Source organism: Chiloscyllium plagiosum, unplaced genomic scaffold, assembly GCF_037043375.1.
Source record: "Chiloscyllium plagiosum isolate Xiang-an unplaced genomic scaffold, Cpla_swu_hap1 HiC_scaffold_21, whole genome shotgun sequence".
Lineage (NCBI taxonomy): Eukaryota > Metazoa > Chordata > Chondrichthyes > Orectolobiformes > Hemiscylliidae > Chiloscyllium > Chiloscyllium plagiosum.
In genome coordinates this window covers 52,292,096-52,311,544 of record NW_028270159.1, presented here as the reverse complement: position 1 = coordinate 52,311,544, position 19,449 = coordinate 52,292,096, and the positions used below count along the sequence as shown (strand labels likewise).

Sequence of the window (19,449 nt, the reverse complement as noted above, 5' to 3'; positions counted from 1 at the left end):
TGGCTTTACATAATGAATGCTTTTCTACCTTGTTAACCCACTACCCTTACCTTCAGCACCTCATTGTTCACTGCAAGTTCTTATCTGAGCTGAGTCATGCTAGTTGAACCTTTTGTTTCCCAAAACTCAAAACTTACCTCTTTCCCTACCTGCTCATACCTTATACACTTTCTCATTCCTTCCTCTTATTATTTCATGATAAACCACCTAGATGGCACTACCAGCTTTCATAAGACTCTGACAGCCAATATTTGAGCAAGTTATTGACACACAGCGATTATAACAACAAAAATTACAAGTCCATTACAGTAAATAGAGTTTGAAGAATCCTCCCATGTGGAAAAAATTTGATAGTGATTTAGAAGCTTCTGTCTTAAGCTTCCAATAACAATGAGAGCAGTGCAATTTTAATTACATTGAGCTGAAGTGGTTCAAATGTTGGAAAGTGTAGAGGAGCAATGAAAGAATTAGTTTTTGTGCTTCCCCTCCAAGTCGAGTGGAAATGAGCTAGTTCTCTAAGGTCTCATTCAGTAAAGTCCAATCTGAAAAGGAAATCCTGTCTGGCCTTGCACACCACTCCATGGAGAAATCTGAATTCTTGGATAAGGGCAGTCAAATATTTAACAAAGCTGACGAGACTTGCGTCCTTACAGCGATGCTTCAGATGGAGTATACCACACATCTGAGTGTGCAGTGCAGCTGCAGGCTAGGTGAATGCAGCAATCTTTGCTGCTTCTGCTCCTGCTCTGCTGTTAAATGTAACAAAGCCATCTGGCTGTTGTGATGTTAACTTGATCAGTGAACCTTCACATCCCTTAAATGATCGAACAACGAGGTAAAGCTCACGTGATTTAATGTACATAGGAAGGCCACTGACAAAAAGCCTACCAACTGTTAGTTTCTTCACTTTTCGTGCTCATGACTGGGGAGCTGATTGAATCTGTTGGATCAGGTTGTGGAGGGCAATGGTCCGAAGGAGTACTTTACCTGTGAATGAAGAAACTCAAGAGACGATGTTAGCTGCTGAAAGTATCTCTGCATTTCCTGTCTCATTCCTTCCTTGCCAAGATGGTTATCAGTATGAAGACAGTCATATGTTTAACTACACTAAATTGTGTCTGCCTATTTGTCTTCTTTGAATTCTTAAAGTCTATTACTCTCTTCACTATTTATGACATTATCAAGTTTTATACAATCCATTAACTTTTAAATTGTACTACCTCAACAATCAGTCAATTATAAACAACAATCAATGGCCCTACAATCAAACCCTCAGGTATCCCGTTCAGGTTATTCAAAAATTATTTTCCTTTAACAATAATTTGTTACCAATAATACTTTAACAGTAATACTTGGCTCATGTGAAAGCTGTCAGGAAAAGTATTTCCAAAATCTAGAACAGCAGGAAAATAGCAAAATGTTTCCTGTGCTTTAGCAATTGAAGAGGCGGTTTCAGTTCAGATTTAAATCTCAAATATTTGTGGGAAGTAAATGCAGAATATTTCAAAATATGTTCTCCAAATGAAACTTCCCAAATAAAACAGCTGGAATCATTCATTGTGTAACCGCAAATGTTACATCTTTACTATTGACACTCGCTGATTGTAATGGTCACCCAATCAATATGTATGTTACCTTCTCTGGCTGCTCTTTCCTGTAAGTGACTATATAATTCATTAAGAAACTGCTGTTTGAGAGAAGACCGAGAACTCATGACTCTGTGCACATGGGAGATCATTCTCTCTCCCTTCAGAGCCCAGAATAAAGATGAAGGAGGTAAAAGTATACTATGTCTCTGAGCGTTTTGCTTCAACTGAGACGGGAACGGAACACCAATATGAACTCTCCTGCTTCTCACATGATGCCTGAACTGCTATGTTTTTTCCAGTGTCACACTTTTTGATTAATGCTGTAAATATGGCCTAACCAAAGTCTTAGAAATTTGTAATGTGACATCCTGACTCATGTACTCAGTTCACCGACCTTTACTGCCCTCTCTACTGTGTGCCCACTTTCGGGGAGCTATGGATTTGAACCCCAAGATCCCTCTATACATCAGTGCTGTTCAGAGTCCCACTATTAATTACGTACTTTTCCTTAACCTATGTTCTCCCAAAATGCAGCACATCACACTTACCCAGGTTAAGCTCCATCTGCCATTTCTCCGCCCGTATTTGCGACTGATCTACATCTGGCTCTATCCCTTGACAACCTTCAGTACTCTCCACAAGGCAACTGATCTTTGTATTATTTGCAAACTTACTAACTCACCCATCTACATTTTCATCCAAGTCATTTATATAAGTCACAAACAGCAGAGGTCGCTGCAGTCATGGACCTCCAGCCAGAAAAACACCCACTCCACCACTTTTCTTGTATTAAACTTTTCTTTTAAGGTTTCTTGGTTTTGTTTTGTCTTCTCACTCACACACTGAGAAGGGAGAAAGATATTTTCTGCATGTAGGTTCAGGATTACGCTGGCTGCACAGCTCCCACCAGTGTGTAACAGACTGTAGTGTGACCAATCTGAGAGCTGTTGTCAAGTAGTTTTTTCCTTAACTTAAAACCCCCGGCACTGGCTCTGACTCATTATGACGATCCAGCTACTTCAAAAGCAACATAACCTTTACAGCTAAAAATGTGCATCACCTGTTATTTCAAGTTGCGATACTCATCTGGTATTTTAGCTGTATAGCAATATCTGACTTCCATTCCCATTTATAGTTCAACCGGGGTTCCTTGCAGTAGGCGGGATGTACGTGTGAGAACTATACTGGGTAATGTATGCCTTCCAATGTTCCACTCTTCATTACTGACAACAGTTTAGCAAAATGGAGAGGTTTAAATAGGAAGTTTGAGGGAAATTAGACCAGGCACCTCATGGCATAGCTGTCAATGGTGGAGCATTTAGAAGTGATCAGAGGTCAAAATTAAAACCTAATAATTTGTTGGATCTCGGGCTGGAGAAGGTTGCAGGAATGGAGAGGGACATTGTTATGGAGGAAATTAAAAATGTAAGAATGTGAATTTTATATCTCTGGGATTGTTAAACCAGGGCTGCAAAGGGTGGTGCTGGAAAACCACAGCAGGTCAGGCAGCATCCGAGGAGCAGGACACTTGGACATTTTGTGCATAATCCCTTCAGGAATGGGTGTGGGGGTGTGTTATGGGGCTGAGAAATAAATAGGAGGATGGGGGTCTGGTAAAGTAGTTGGGAAGTCGATAAGTAGATGCAGACGAGGTGTTCTTCTTCTAGTTTGCAGTGGAGGCAGCCCAGGAGTTGCAGATCCTTTGGGGAATGGGAAGGGGAGTTGAAGTAGTCAGCCACAGGGCGATGGGGTTGTTTAGTGCATGTGTCCCAGAGATGTTCCCTGAAACATTCTGCGAGTTGACGTCCTGTCTTCCCAAAGTAGAGGAGACCACATTGAGAGCAATGGGCACAGAAGATGAGGCGTTTGGATGTGCAGGAAAATCTCTGCTGGATGTGAAAACATCCTTTGGGGCCTTGGACTGAGGTGATTGGGGAGGTGAGGATGCAAGTTTTACACCTCTTGCGGCAGCAAGGGAAGGTGCTGTGTGTGGAGGGTCATTTGGTGGGGGCCATGGACCTGACAAAGGGTTCACGGAGGGAATAGTCTCTGTGGAATGCAGATGGGCTGTGGAGGGAGGTATATCTCTGGTGGTGATGTCAGGTTCCTTTTTCGAGGTTTCACACACGAGATGTAATTTGAACACGCCGACTTCTACAAACAGTTAAAGTTTATTAAAACTTATACAAGCTAGGTGACCCCCTTTTACTCCCCCCCCCCCCCCTTCACAGGCATGAGAGGTCGAGTCAAAAGAGGCCCTGAACATCATGAATGTTGTCCCCAGCCACTTCCAGAATGTTCAGTCAGTGCAGTTTAACTCTTTAATATTGCACTAATGTCAGATAAATATTCAGAATTTAATCTTTTAAGGGGAGAGGGATGAACTGGAGATCGTTGCACACATTGGTACTAACAACATAGGAGAAGAAAAGTGAATATAGGAAGTTAGACAGGAATTAAAAAGGAGGTCCTCGAAGGTGCCAATATCTGGATTACTCCTTGTGCCAGCAGCTAGTGAGGGTAGGAATAGGAGGATAGAACAGCTAAATGCATGGCTGAGGAACTGGTGCAGGGGAGAAGGATTCACTTTTTTTTGGATCATTGGAATCTCTCCTAGGGTAGAAGTGACCTGTATAAGAAGGACGGAATCTACTGACAGGGAGATTTGCTAGGGATGCTTGGGAGGATTTAAACTAGTAAGGTGGGGTGTGGAACCAGGGAGATAGTGAGGAAAGAGATCAGCCTGAGACTTGGACAGTTGGGAAAAGCAGCAAGTCAAAGAGCCAGGACAGGCAGGAACAAAGCAGAGAAGGAGGTAGGGCAGCTAAATTAAACTGCATTTATTTCAATGCAAGGGGCCCAGCAGAGAAGGCAGATGAGTTCAGGGCATGGTTAGAAACATGGGATTGGGATATCATGGCAATTAGAGACATGGCTCAGGGATGGACAGGACTGGCAGCTTAATGTTCCAGGATACAAATGCTACAGGAAAGGTAGAAAGAGGGGCAAGAGAGGAGGGGGAGTGGCATTGTTGATAAGGGCTAACATTATGATTGTACTTAGGGAGGAAAGAAGAAATGGATGATCACCTTACTGGAATTGTACTGTAGTAAGTGAGATATTGAGGAACAAATTTGTTAGGAGATCTCAATTATCTGTAAGTATAATAGGATGGTTATGATAGGGGGTTTTAACTTTCCAAACATAAACTGGAACTGCCACAGTGTTAAGGGCTTGGATAGAAAGGAATTTAAGTAAATTCAAGAAAATGTTATTCAGCATGTGATGCATTTACGAGAGAAAGTACAAAACTTGATCTACTCTTGGGAAATAAGGCAGGGCAGGTGACTGAAGTATCAGTGGGGGTGCACTTTGGGGCCAGTGACCATAATTCTGTTGGTTTTAAAATAGTGATGGAAAATGATAGACTGGATTACAATCATAGAAACCCTACAGTGTGGAAACAGGCCATTTGGCCCAACAAATCCATACCGACCCTCTGAAGAGTATCCCACCCAGACCCATTCCCCTACCCTATTACTTAACATTGCCCAGACTAATACACCTCACCTACACATTCTGGAACACCACGGGCAATTTAGCACAGCCAATTCACCTAACCTGCACATCTTCAGACTTTGGGAGGGAACCGGAGAACCCGGAGGAAACCCATGCAGATACGGATAGAATGTGCAAACCCCACACAGACCGTTGCCCAAGGCTGGAATCGAACCCGGGTCCCTGGTCCTGTGAGGCAGCAGTGCTAACCACTGAGCCATCGTGCTGCCCCTATTTGAAAGTTAAAAGTTTTAAATTGGGGGAAGGCAGTTGAGGGATTGACAGTATTAGGCAAGATTTTTCAAAAGTTGATTGTGGAGAAAGTTTCCAAATAGACAGAAGGCTGCAAAATGGGAACCCTTTAAAAATGACATAACAAGAGTCCAGAGACAGTATGTTCCTGTTAGAGAGAAGGGCATGGTTGGTAGGTGTAGGGAATGCTGCTTGACTAGAGAAATTGAGGCCTTTATTAAGAAAAAGAAGGAAGCTTATATCCGGTATAGACAACAGAGGTCAAGTGAATCCTTAAAGTATAAAGGTAGTAGGAATATGCTTAAGAGGGAAATCAGGAGGGCAAAAAGGGGGCATGAGATAGCTTTGGCAAACAGGATTAAGGAGATTTTATAAATACATTAAGGACAAATGGATGTCCAAGGAGAGAATAGGGCCCCTTAAAAAACTGCAAGGCCACTATGTTTGGAGATGGGGAGATACTAAACAACTATTTTGCGTCAGTGTTTACTGTGGAGTGAGATATGGAAGGTACAGAACACGGGGAAATAAATAACGACATCTTGAAATATGTGCTGGAGGAGAAGGTGCTGGACGTCTTAAAATGCATAAAGGTGGATAAATCCTCAGGACCTAATCAGATGTACCCTAGAACTCTGGGAAGCTAGGGAAAAGATTGCTAGGTCTCTTGCTGAGATATTTGATTTATCGATAACCACAGGTGAGATGCCCTAAGACTGGAAGTTGGCTAACAAGGTACAACCATTCAAGAAAGGTAGTAGGGAAAAGCCAGGGAACTACAGACCAGTGAGCCTGACATCAGTGGTGGGCAAGTTGTTGGAGGGAGCCCTGGGGACAGAATTTACATGTATTTGGAAAGGCAAGGACTGATTAGGGGTAGCCAACATGAGTTTGTTCATGGGAAATCATGTCTCACTAACTTGATTGAGTTTTTTGAAGAAGTGACGAAGAGGATTGATGAGGACACAGTAATGGACATGATCTATGTGGACTTCAGTAAGGTATTCGACAAGATTCCTCATGGTAGATTGGTTAGCAAGGTTAGATCTCATGGAATTGAAAAATGTGGTGCTGGAAAAACACAGCAGGCCAGGCAGCATCCGAGGAGCGGGAGAATCGACGTTTCGGGCATAAGCCCTTCTTCAGGAATGAGGCTGGTGTGCCAAGCGGGCTGAGATAAAAGGTAGAGGGGAGGGAATTTGGGGGAGGGGCGCTGGGAATACGATAGGTGGAAGGAGGTGAGCGTGAGGGTGATAGGCCGGAGGGGGGGTGGGGTTGGATGATCTATGGCCCTTAATAAACCCCATCTGATCCTCTTTTATGATATGTGGCAGTACCCTTTCTAGTCTCAATGCTAACGTTTTAGAAAGGATTTTAAAATCTACATTTAGCAAGGGTATTGGTCTGTATGACGTACAATCTTCTGGATCCTTTCCTTTTTTAAGGATAAGAGAGATATTTGCCTCTTTCAGCGAAGGCGGTAGACAGCCCTGACTATATGCATAGTTATACATGTCCATAAGTGGACCAGCCAATATTTCTGTAAATTCTTTATAGAATTCAGCTTGAAAACCATCTGGGCCAGGTGCCTTACCGCTCTGAAGTTGCCTGATTGCGTCAAGTATTTCTTGGACTGTTAGGGGAGCATTTGAGACCGATACCTGTTCCGGAGCTAGATCCGGAAAGGTCAAATTTTAAAAAAATGATTGCATCCTCCTAGTCCTGTCTTCACAATCCTGCGATTTATATAACTCAGAATAAAATTTTCTAAAGATTGCATTAATTTTTTTATGACCATAAGTCAAAATACCTGTACTTTCCTTGATAGACGTGATAGTTTGAGGGGCCTTTTGTTTCTTTGCAAGAAAAGCTAAGTATCTACCCGGTTTGTCGCCAAATTCATATAGCCTTTGTTTAGCAAATAATATTTCCCTCTTAGCCGTTTGGGTAAGCGTAGTGTTTAGAGCTGTCCTAAGGGCCGTAATCCTTTGCAATTTAATAATAGAAGGTCTGTCAGCATAGGCAGTTTCAGCTGCTTTTAAGCGAGCTTCGAGCTGACGCTGTTGTTCTCCCTGACGCTGAGTAGGAGACGATCAAACCTCGCGCGTAAGCTTTGATGGTCTCCCACATCATTGATGGGTTGCTAGCCGTACCTAAATTAATTTCTAAAAAAGTTTTAAATTCTTGAGAGAAGTACTTTACAAATTTACTGTCTTTCATTAGGAAGGGGTCCATACGCCAATGCCGAGGGGATGTCCCATTGTTCCTCGCCTTAGTTTCCATATACACAGCAGCATGGTTGGAAATTGCTATACTACCTATTTTACAGGATGATATGGAATTTTAAAAAATCGAGGGGGCAAAAAACATATCAATTCTGGTATGGCATTTATGTGGATTGGAGTAAAAAGAAAAATCTCTGCCCTGTGGATGGAGAAACCTCCATCCATCTACTAATCCTAATTCTTTGTTCAGATCCATCAATTGTCGAGATCTGGGAGATGCTCCTGCATTACTCTTGGGAATCCTATCTATTTCCGGATCCATAATACAATTAAAGTCTCCCCCTATAATTGTATGACGGGCACCAAGAGCCATCAATTTTGAGAAGGCTTCCGTTATAAATTTAAAGGGGTGTGCCGGGGGGCAGTACAAATTTAAAATCCCATATTCCTCTCCATTTATAAGGGCTTTAATCAGAATATATCGTCCAGATTAATCTTTTATCTGATTTAAGATTTTGAAAGGGAAATTCTTCCGAACAAGAATAACAACTCCCCTAATTTTTGAGCTAAAAGAAGAAAAAAAGGCCTGATCAAATCCACCCTGTCGTAATTTCACGTGTTCTTTATCCAACAGATGTGTCTCCTGTAGGAGAGCAATATCAACTCTTTCTTTCTTAAGATTTGATAATATTTTCTTCCTTTTGACTGGTGAATTACTTCCCTTGACATTCCAGGTGCACCATTTAACCGACTGATCAACCATAATCATCCGGGCAAATCCGAGATCCCGCGGGAGGGGAAATTCTATCCAAAACATCCCGAGCATAGAGCATATAAAATTCACAAAAATAAAGGCTCTTTAATACACTCACAACAGTATAATAAAAAAACTATTTCTAAATAATAAAAAAAAATAAAACGTATTTAAATGGAGATTTTCCCCCTTGTTCCCAGGGGGTGTCACTTCCTTTCCAAAGGTCCATCGTATCCTGTCCCAACCAATGCCCACCCTTGACCCAGGCGCTCCTCAATAGGATGAGGAGAATTCAGATATAATACAAAGCTTGAGTTAACAGTGAGCACCCTACCCTCACCCCCCCCCCCCCCCCCACCCCACCCACACCTGGATATATTTGGTAATGTTAATACCATGTATAAACATATATAACTATAAAATTACAACCTCAACAAATAATAATTAAATATAATAATACAAAATAGCAAGGGAAAACAACCCCGCTTCTCGAGACAGAGGTAAAATAGAATAAGGTAACCACCTCCCCCCACCAACATTAACTAAACCCCCCCGGCTTTTATATATATATATATATATATATATATACACACACATATATATATATAAATACGTATACACATACATACATAGAATAATAAAACAAAGGGGGGGAGAAAATCGTTAAATAGAGAACAAATAAATAAATCCCTCTCCCCACCCCCCCAAGATAATACTAAACAGTAAGGCAAGAAAAAAGAAAAAGGAGGGGGGATATAAACCGGAGTGGGGGAAAGGCAAACCAACATCCATTGTCTCTTACAATTTATCTAAGAGAGTCCAAAAATTCCTTAGCCTTTTCTGGCGATCCAAAGTTATACACGGATCCTTCATGGTTAAAGCGTAGCGTCGCTGGGTAGCGGAAGGAGTACTGAATATTTAAGTCCCTTAAACACTTCTTCGCCTCATCGAATGCCTTCCTCTTTCAGACCAGAGCTGGGGAAAAGTCCTGGAATAACATGATCTTGGATCCTTTATAGATCATGGCTTGGGAATCTTTTCCAAGATTTCTAGAGGCTTCTAGGAGTATCTGCCTCTCCCTATAGCTCTGCAGCTGGAACAGGATGGGGTGAGGGCGCTGGTTCGAGCCGGGCCCGCGTATTGCGACCCGGTAGGCCCAATCTACCCTTACCTGGCCTGATCCAGCCTCCAGATTTAAAAGCTGTGGCAGCGACTGCTCAAGAAACGCTGTAAGCTGGCCTTCTTCTTACCGTTCGGGAAGGCCCAGCAAACAAATATTTTTTCGGCGACCTCATTATCGAGGTCATCAATATGATTCTCTAAGGTCCGGACTCGCTGTTCGAGAGTCCGGACCTGATCCACGGCCGATTGCGCTGTGGTTTCGGAGGTCGCGGCCTTTAGCCCCACCCCTCCAACTCGGCACTCGATTTCTTTAATGTCTCGGTCGTGCTTTTGCAGCGCGGCCGAGAGTGAGTCCAATCGACTTTGGGATTCTTCAATGAAAGCGTCGATCTTCGTGTCCAGCTTGGAGATGATTTCCACGAGGCTTGCCACTGTAGGTAAGTCCCCCCGGGGCGGCTGTGGATGCCTCTGCTGCAGGTGGAGAGGGTGGGGGAGGGGTTCCTGCTTGCTGAGAGCTGCAGGCTCCCTTCCCTTTAGTAATTTTTACTGAAGATTAAATTGTTTAAATTCAACACTAAGCAACTAATTAAATTAAATAGTTATTTTAAATGATTTGGTGAGTGTGGTGGGGGTGGATAACCCACTTTGCCCAAGTCTTGGGAGGAGCACTGTAGACTCAGACTTGCTGGGTCGCCACCATCTTGGATCCCCCCCAGGACTTATACACTTAATGGGAATGTTACTGAACAAAGAGACCTTGGAGTTCAGGTTCATAGTTCCTTGAAAGTGGAGTCGCAGATAAATGGGATAGTGAAAAAGGCATTTGGTATGCTTCCTTTATTAGTCAGAGCATTGAGTATTGGAGTTGGGAGGTCATGTTGAGGCTGTACTGGACATTGGTTCGGCTACTTTTGGAATATTGTGTGCAATTCTGATCTCCATCCCATAGGAAGGATGTTGTGAAAAGATTTATAAGGATGTTGCCAGGATTGGATGGTTTCAGCTATAGGGAGAGGCTGAATAGGCTGGGGCTGTTTTCCCTGGAGTGTCAGAGGCTGAGGAAACCTTTATAAACCTTATAGAGGTTTATAAAATCATGAGCATGGATAGGGTAAATAGGCAACGTCTTTTCTCCAGAGTGTGGGAGACCAAAACTAGAGACCATAGCTTTAAGAACAAAGAGAATTACAGCAGAGGAACAGGCCCTTTGTCTCTCCAAGCTTGCGCCGATCCAGATCCTCTATCTACACCTGTCACCTGTTTTCTAAGGTTTTGTATCCCTTTGCTCCCTGCCCATTCATGTATCTGTCAAGATACATCTTAAATGAAGCTATTGTATCCACTTCTACCACTTCCGCTGGCAATACGTTCCAAGCACCCACCACCATCTGTAAAGAACTTTCCTCGCATATCTCCCTTAAACTTTTCCCTTCTCACTTTGAACTCGTGGACTCCTAGTAATTGAGTCCCCAACTCTGGGGGGAAAAAAGCTTCTTTCTATCCACCCTGTCTATACCTCTCATGATTTTGTAGACCTCAATCAGGTCCCTCCTCAACATCCATCTTTTTAATGAAAATAATCCTAATGTACTCTCTTCATAGCTATCACCCTCCACACCAGGTAACATCCTGGTGAACATCCTCTGCAGCCTCTCCAAAACATCCACATCATTTTGGTAATGTGGCGACCAGAAATGTATGCAGTATTCAAAATGTGGCCGAACCCAATTCTTACACAACTATAACATGACCTGCCAACTCCTGTACTCAATACCCCACCAATGAAGGAAAGCATGCAGTATGCCTCCTTGACCACTCCCTCTATTGACCTGCATTGCCACCTTCAGGGAACGATGGACCTGAACACCCAGATCTGTCTGTACATCAATATTCCCCAGGACTTTTCCATTTACTGTAGAGTTTGGTCTTGAATTGGATCTTCCAAAATGCATCATAGAACATAGAACAATACAGCACAGAACAGCCCTTCGGCCCACGATGTTGTGCTGAACATTTGTCCTAGTTTAAGCACCCATCCATATACCTATCCAATTGCCGCTTAAAGGTCGCCAATGATTCTGACTCTGCCACTCCCACAGGCAGCGCATTCCATGCCCTCCACCACTCTCTGGGTAAAGAACCTACCCCTGACATCCCCCCATACCTTCCACTCTTCACCTTAAATTTATGTCCCCTCACATTTGCCCGGATTGAACTCGATCTGCCATTTCTCTGCCCAACTCTCCAGTCTATCTATGTTCTGCTGTATCCTTTGACACTCCCCTTCACTGTCTGCTCCTCCACCAATCTTAGTGTCATCTGCAAACTTGCTAATCAGACCACCTATACCATACTCCAGATCATTTATGTATATCACAAATGGTGGTCCCAGCACGAATCTACAGGTCTACATTTTGAGAAACTCCCTTCCACTTCTACTCCCTGTCTCCTGTTATCTAGCCAGTTCTTTATTGATCTAGCGAGTACACCCTGGACCCCATGCAACTTCACCTTCTCCATCAGCCTAACATGGGGAACCTTTTCAAATGCCTTACTGAAGTGACATCTACAGCTCTTCCCTCATTAATCAACTTTGTCACTTACTCAGTGAATTCTGTTAAGATGGTAAGACAAGACTGTCCCTGCACAAAACAAATTTGCCTATCACTGATAAGCACATTTTCTTCCAAATGGGAATAAATTCTGTCCTTCAATATCTTCTCCAGCAGCTTCCCCAACACCGATGTCAGACTCATCAGTCTGTAATTACCTGAGTTATCCCTGCTACTCTTCTTAAACAAGGGGACAACATTAGCAATTCTCCAGTCCTCTGGGACTTCACCCATGTTCAAGAACGTTGCAAAGATATCTGTTAAGGCCCCGGCTATTTCCTCTCTCGCTTCCCTCAGTAACGTGGGATAGATCCTATCCGGACCTGGGGATTTTCTACCTTAATGCCTTTTAGAATACCCAACATTTCCTCTCTCCTTATGCCGACTTGACCAAAAGTAATCGAACATCTATCCCTAACCTCAATATCCGTCATGTCCCTCTCCTCGGTGAATATCAATGCAAAGTACCCTTTAAGAATCTCATCCATTTTCTCTGGCTCCACACATAACTTTCCTCCTTTGTCCTTGAGTGGGCCAACCCTTTCTCTAGTTACCCAAAAACCATTATGGTGAAGTGTGAAGGCCTGATTGGTAGCATTCAAATGAGGATTTAACATTTTTATATAATTTCTGGGTAAATGCTGAAAAGAAAGAACAAAGGTCATATTGCTTTAAAACCAAGTTGCTGTAGTATTGATTTGGCACCAGATGGCAATCAAGTATTTAGTACAGCAAACTTTGATTCAACTGACACCTTATGAACTGGTACTCTTGATAAACCTGCAAAAATTAGATACCTCAAATACTGCGAAGTTTGCTGTACTATTCTGTGCAGTTATAGTTTTTAAATTTATTTATCTCAATGTAAATATACTCGTTCAATCGTATGAACGTATGCAATATCAACAGTCAATTCAATTTCTCCTCAAATACTGCAATATCCAAGTAGTCAGTTGAGGGTGCGAGGGAGAAGATTCTCACCAGTAAGTTTTATTTAAGGCAATAGTGCATTATTATTTAAGCGATTTATGCTGTAAGTATAACAGATATGTATGCCCCCTGCATTACATTTCTATTACTTAGCGTGTGGTTTTACATTATTCATGTGGACCTCTTGATCATCAGGAATATTTGATCAATTGGTACATTCCTGGTCCCATAGCTGTCAGATAATAAAATAATTTACTATACATGAAAGTTTATATAGCTTTTACAGAAGGTACTACAGATGTTTAGGTGAGAGGATTTCCTGTTGTCTTATCCTGATTTAAGATAGTGTGCTGAGCAAACAGTCATCACACTCATTGCATGGTAATTAATTAATTGAATCAATGGGCAGCCTGAAAAGCCTTATTTTAAAAAAATTACATTTCTGTAACATCTTTCAGTGCCTCCATTTTGCCGTGGTACCAATGAGACACTTATGAAATGTCGGAAACTGTTTTCTTATAGAAAATCAAGCAGGCAATTTCCCCCCCACAGACGAAATTAAATTTTCCTCTTGGTTCGATCATGATTGTTAGTGAGGACACTGCAATGCCAAGGTATATAAGGATATGGGCCAAAAGTTGGAAATGAAATCAGTTAGGTGTTTGACTTTGGTGTGGACATTATGGGCTGGAGGGCCCTTTCTTGTGCTGTAGATCTCTATGATGCTATGACAGGAATTACTTCTTTCTCTTTGAAATATTGCCGCAGAATGCACCTGAGGGGGCAAGGGAACTCTATTTTGTCTCCTCCAGAAGGTATGACTTCCAACAATGCAAAGCTTCCTTGAGCTGTCCTGAAATGTCAATCAATTGTGTACTCGAGTCTCTGGAGTGGATCTTCAACCCATTAACCTCTGACTCAACAGTGAGTTTCTCTCTTTCATGATGTGGTTCGTGTGTTCAGTGAACTTCCTGAGGAAGTGGTGAATGTGGATACAATTGCAATGTTTAAAAGACGTTTGGATAGATATATGAATAGGAGAGATTTGGAGGGATATGGGTCAGGAGCAGGGAGGTGGGGCTAGTTTAGTTTGGGATTATGATTGGCGTGGACTGGTTTGACCGAAGGGTCTGTTTCTGTGCTGTATGACTCTGTGAGCAACGTGTGGGCAACGTTATAAGGCCAGCATTTATTGTCAACAACAAAAACAGAAATTGCTGGAAAAGTAATTCTGAGGAGGGGTCACCAGCCCCAAAATGCTAACTCTCATTTCTTCACAGATGCTGAAAGACCTGCTGAACTTTTCCAGTGATTTGTTTTTGTTTCTGATTTACAGCATCTGCAGTTCTTACAGTTTTTATTCAGCATTTATAGTCTGTCCTAATTAGGAGAAAGTAAATCAGCAGGGGCAGGGACATCTCTAGTGAAGTTAGGTGGGGAGTCCAGGATTCTCTAAAGGAATGGTGAAATATTTCTGTCAGGGGAATGATAAACAAAACATTGTAGATGCTAGTTGCTGAAACAAAAATAAAGGGCTGGTGAAACTCGATCTGGTGAAGAATTATTGGGCATTCAACGTTTATTATGTTTCAACCTCCACAGAGACTACCAGATTTGAGTTTCTCCAGTACTTTCTGTGAATAAAGTCTTGCATAACAGTTAATGTAATTGACATAAACCATGGTTTGTTCCTTACAAGTAATATTAAAATAAACAAAAATGTTGCCCAATTTCCATGATATCTAATAGCGTGTGTATCAACTATAATCGAATTCAACAGAAAGTTCTTTACAGAGTGAGTGGTGCTAATTTGGAACTTGTTACCATGGAAATGTTTGGATTCAATGCAATGGATGTATTTTAGGGGAAGCTAGATAAACACGTACAAGAGAAATTAATAGAAGGCCCTGTTGATAGGGTGACATGAGTGACATAGAGGTTTGTGTCAAGTGTAAACACCAGCTCAACTGGTTCCTGTGCTGCATGTTCTGAGTAATACGATTCTGAAAATTCTGAGGTTATTAAGGATGGTTGTTGATTTGCTTATGCCATCATGTGATTAAACTGAAAGAAGAACCCTGCATTCCTTTGGCTGCTGCATGTTTACTGATATCTTATGTCAGAATAATATGACTCTTATGTACAGTACAACCTTGCATGGATATGCTATCATCTAACCGTTATAGTTAGTCCTACGTAGAGATACTCTGATTACTGTTCCTCTATCTGAAATAGTAATGTAGAAAAATTTAATAGTCACTCCCTTGAATTTCTGATATCTTTTGAGATAATGAGATGAAGGTCAGGGAGCAGGTCCTTTCTTTACTCTGTAAATTGCAGTATAGAGTTGCGGAAGAGGAGACTATTTATATGAATATATAATCTGATGAGCTGTGATTCTTTATAGTCATGCTACATGATCATTAGGGTGCACTTTAAAGTTGAGAGTTGTGTTGAAGTCTGTTCTTGGTTTGCAGTAGCACTGATATGGTGGTTTACATGTGGTCCCACATTTTAAGACCAGAATATTTAGAAACAGAAATAGACCATTTGGTTTATCAAATCCACTCTGTCACTCAAGGAGATTAAGGCCGATCTGATAATTCTCAACTCTGTTTTCTGCCTTATCCCCATCACCAATAATTCCCTTAATAGTTAGAAATCAGTCTATCTCAGCTGTGAATATACTTGACGTCCTAGACTTGACAGCCTTCTGTGGTGAAAAATTGCATAGATTGACTACTTTCTGAAAGAAGATATTTGTCTTAAATGGATGGCCTCTTACTCTGAGATTATGCCCTCTAGTCCTAGAGCTTCTACAAGTGTAAAAAACCTCTCTGCATCCATGCTGTAAAGCCCCTTGAGAATTATTTATGTTTCAATGCAGTCACTTCTCATTTTTCTAAACTCTAGCGAGCTCCAGAAGCCCTGCTCGCCTAACCTGTTCTCCTAAGAAAATCCCTCTACACTCAGGATCAATGTAGTGAATCTTCTGTGGACTGCTTCATTGCCAGTATGGGGGGACTGAGCATGTGGCAGTTCAATAATTTACAACTTGTCATCCTGAAAATGTGCCCTTTATTCCAACTTTCTATAAGATCACTCCTCATTGATTAAAAACCTTAATAAATAAAGGCCTAATGTGTTTAGCTTTTCTTGATAAATAAATCTTTTCATCCTTATAATCAACCTAATATATCTCTCTTGAACTGCCTCAAATGCTATTATACCCTTTTTTAAATACAAGGACTAAAACTGTGCGCTGTGCTCCTGTTGCGGCCTCATGAATGCCCTGTACAGTTGTACAGTTGAACAAAAGAGCATAAGAAATAGGACCTGGAGTTGGCTATCTGGCCTATCGAGCTGCTCTGCCATTCGGTAAGATCGTGGTTAATGTCTTCATGGACTCAGCACCACTTACTCGCCTGCTCACCATAACCCTTAATTCCTTTACTGTTCATAAATCCTTCCCTTAAAAACATTCAACAAGGTAGTCTCAACTGCCTTACTGGGCAGGAAATTCCACACATTCACAACCCTCTGGGTGAAGAAGTTCCTCCTCAACTCAGTCCTAAATCTGCTTCTATCTTATCTAATCCCCTCATAATTTTATGTATTTTAAAATTCCAGTGAGTATAGTCCCAGTCTATGCAATCTCTTCTCATAACAAGATTTCTCTATTTTAAAGACCAGTACTGTTATGAACCAGGCTAGACCCCCTCAAAATACTTTAAGAATGTAGTCTAGATCCTAACTTTTTCTTATTTTAAAGGCAGTTTGAAGTGCATATTTCAGGTGTGATATAGCTGGTCAAACCACCCAGTTTTAAGTAAAACAGAATTTATTTAACCACTACAGTTTTAGAATTAGGATTAGAATTCCTACAGTATGGAAACAGGCTCTTCGGCCCAGCAAGTCCATACCAACCCTCCTAAGAGTAATCTACCCAGACCCATTCCTCTATTACTCTACATTTCCTCCTGAGTAATGCACTTCCCTGAACACTATGGGCAATTTAGCACGGCCAATTCACATAGCCTGCACATCTTTGGACTGTGGGAGGAAACTGGAGCACCCGGAGGAAACCCATGCAGACACTGGGTGAATGTGCAAACTCCACACAGACAGCCACCCAAGACTGGAATTGAACCCAGGTCCCTGGAGCTGTGAGGCAGCAGTGCAATTGAAACATGAACAAAAGAAGACGAAATTTAGAATAACTTAACTATTGGAAAACTCAACCGACTCAATACAGAAACTTAACTAATTCCTCTAACATCCCATAAACACACCCCTTGGCAAGACGTAAATTCGAACGCAGATTCTTACAGGCAGAAGAGATTTCATAGAGGAGGGTCAGCCAGTAATCAAGGCTGAAGCTTGAAACCTTTCTCTGCACTGCAGCAGCTTCTCACTGTTACAATTAAAACAAAATTTAAAAAAAACCTGAACTGGGAGAACTGTCCATTCCTTTGCCATTGTTAAACTAGGCTCTTCGTAGACATTGCAGCGCCTCTGCCTATACGACCTCTCGTAAGCAACATCGACATCCCAAACATGAAACAAAAGACACAAATCATCCAACTGCCTCTTCAATCATAGAGTCATAGAGGTATGAAGCACAGAAACAGGTCCTTCTCATTGGCCAAACTAATCAAGATCTCGTTGTACTCTTAGGTAACCTGCTTCACTGTGCACTATATAAGTGATTTTGATGTACGATTGTACTGTTCACCGCTACAACTCCATGTGACATTCTCACCACTCTGAGTAAAGAAATTTGTCCTGAGTTCCTTACTGGATTTAATAGTTTCTTGTTTTGAATTGTTTTCCCGCCTCAGGCGACTGACTGTGTGGAGTTTGCACATTCTCCCCGTGTCTGCGTGGGTTTCCTCCGGGTGCTCCGGTTTCCTCCCACAGTTCAAAAATGTGCAGGTTAGGTGAATTGGCCATGCTAAATTGCCTATAGTGTTAGGTGCAGGGGTAAATGTAGGGGAATGGGTCTGGATGGGTTGCGCTTTGGCAGGTCAGTGTGGACTTGTTGGGCCGAAGGGCCTGTTTTTGCACTGTAAGTAATCTAAATCTAAAGTTAATTCCCCACAAGTGGAAGAACATTTTCTACGACTGCCATACTGACCCTCTTCATTAATTTTAAAGATCTCTAAGCTGTTGAATCTAGTGTCCACTGATACACTTGACTCAATATCTGCTCTGTTCATCATAACTGGTGCACTTAAATTGTTAAAGTAAGTACCAGTACTCTGCAGCATAGATCTCATCACGAGTTGCTAACTGGATTACTGAAGGTAAAACCATATTTCTGGAGTGCTCATCTTTCTAGCTGAGGCTGTGAATTGCTTTCTGTGGTCAGGTACAGGTTTATTACAAAGGTTTTGAAAGGTCAGCCATTGGATTGCTCTGATCAATCTGCAAGAGTCAGTATAAAAGTTAATGTCACAGGTTTAATCTTGAGAAAACTAGATGTCCTCTTGTTTGTTAATTTTAGTTTTGTTTATTGGCAGGCACTCACTGAACCTTTTAGAACGAATCAGTGCAAGCGCCATCACAACCATCCTGCATAAAATGATAGAAGAACACGTGGGCAGATTGTGCCGTGGAGAATATGAGAACTCCTTTCTCACCCAGCTAGAGGAGGTGAGTATGTCAGAATTGGGAAATGAACCCAGCGTATTGTGTCTTTACTTGCTAAGTCACAAAAGTTTAATTTTTTGAGTTGTTATTTATTTTGAGTTGGAAAGCCTCCCACATAATTGATGTTTCAGATGCAGATGTTGACCATGGTGTTAATGTAGTTTCTTTGTCTTGACCTGAAAGATCCAACCAAAGAAGTGAAAACTTGCACGTGGCTTGAATATTTGTGCAGCAGATTCTGGTCACGCATTCTACAATCCAGTGAATTACTAGTAAAGGTTTTAAAAGGGAACTGAAAGCTGGAAATCTGAGAGCAAATTAGAAAATTCAGGAAATTCAATAAGTTAACATTTATTTTTAAAATGCGTAGAGTCATTGAGATGTACAGCACGGAAACAGGCTCTTTGGTCCAACTTCTCCATGCTAACCAGATATCCTAAATTAATCTAGTCCCATTTGCCAGAACTTGGCCCATGTCCCTCTAATCCATTCTTATTTATATACCCATCCTGATGTCTTTTAGAACATAACAGCTTAAGAACTAGGAGCAAGGAGTAGGCCACCTGGCCCTTGGAGCCTGCTCCAATATTCAATAAGATCATGGCTGGTCTTTTCGTGGACCCTGATCCACTTTAGTTGCACTCTCACCAGATTCCTTAATTCCTTTATTGTTCAAACAAAATCTACGTTAGCTTTAAAAACATTTACTGAAGTAGCGTCAACTACTTCACTGGGCAAAGAATTCCATAGATTAA

General features: G+C 41.7%; 1 protein-coding gene across 2 annotated transcripts in view; it reads left to right on the top strand.

The window, feature by feature from the left end:
* anapc2 (anaphase promoting complex subunit 2) overlaps window positions 1–19,449 on the top strand; it is a 184,346-nt gene that overhangs the window by 124,258 nt on the left and 40,639 nt on the right. For both annotated transcript variants that reach the window (XM_087998567.1, XM_043719834.2), the window contains one exon: window positions 18,565–18,697. In XM_087998567.1, the coding sequence (XP_087854693.1) occupies window positions 18,565–18,697 (133 nt within the window). The remainder of the gene's footprint in view (window positions 1–18,564; window positions 18,698–19,449) is intronic.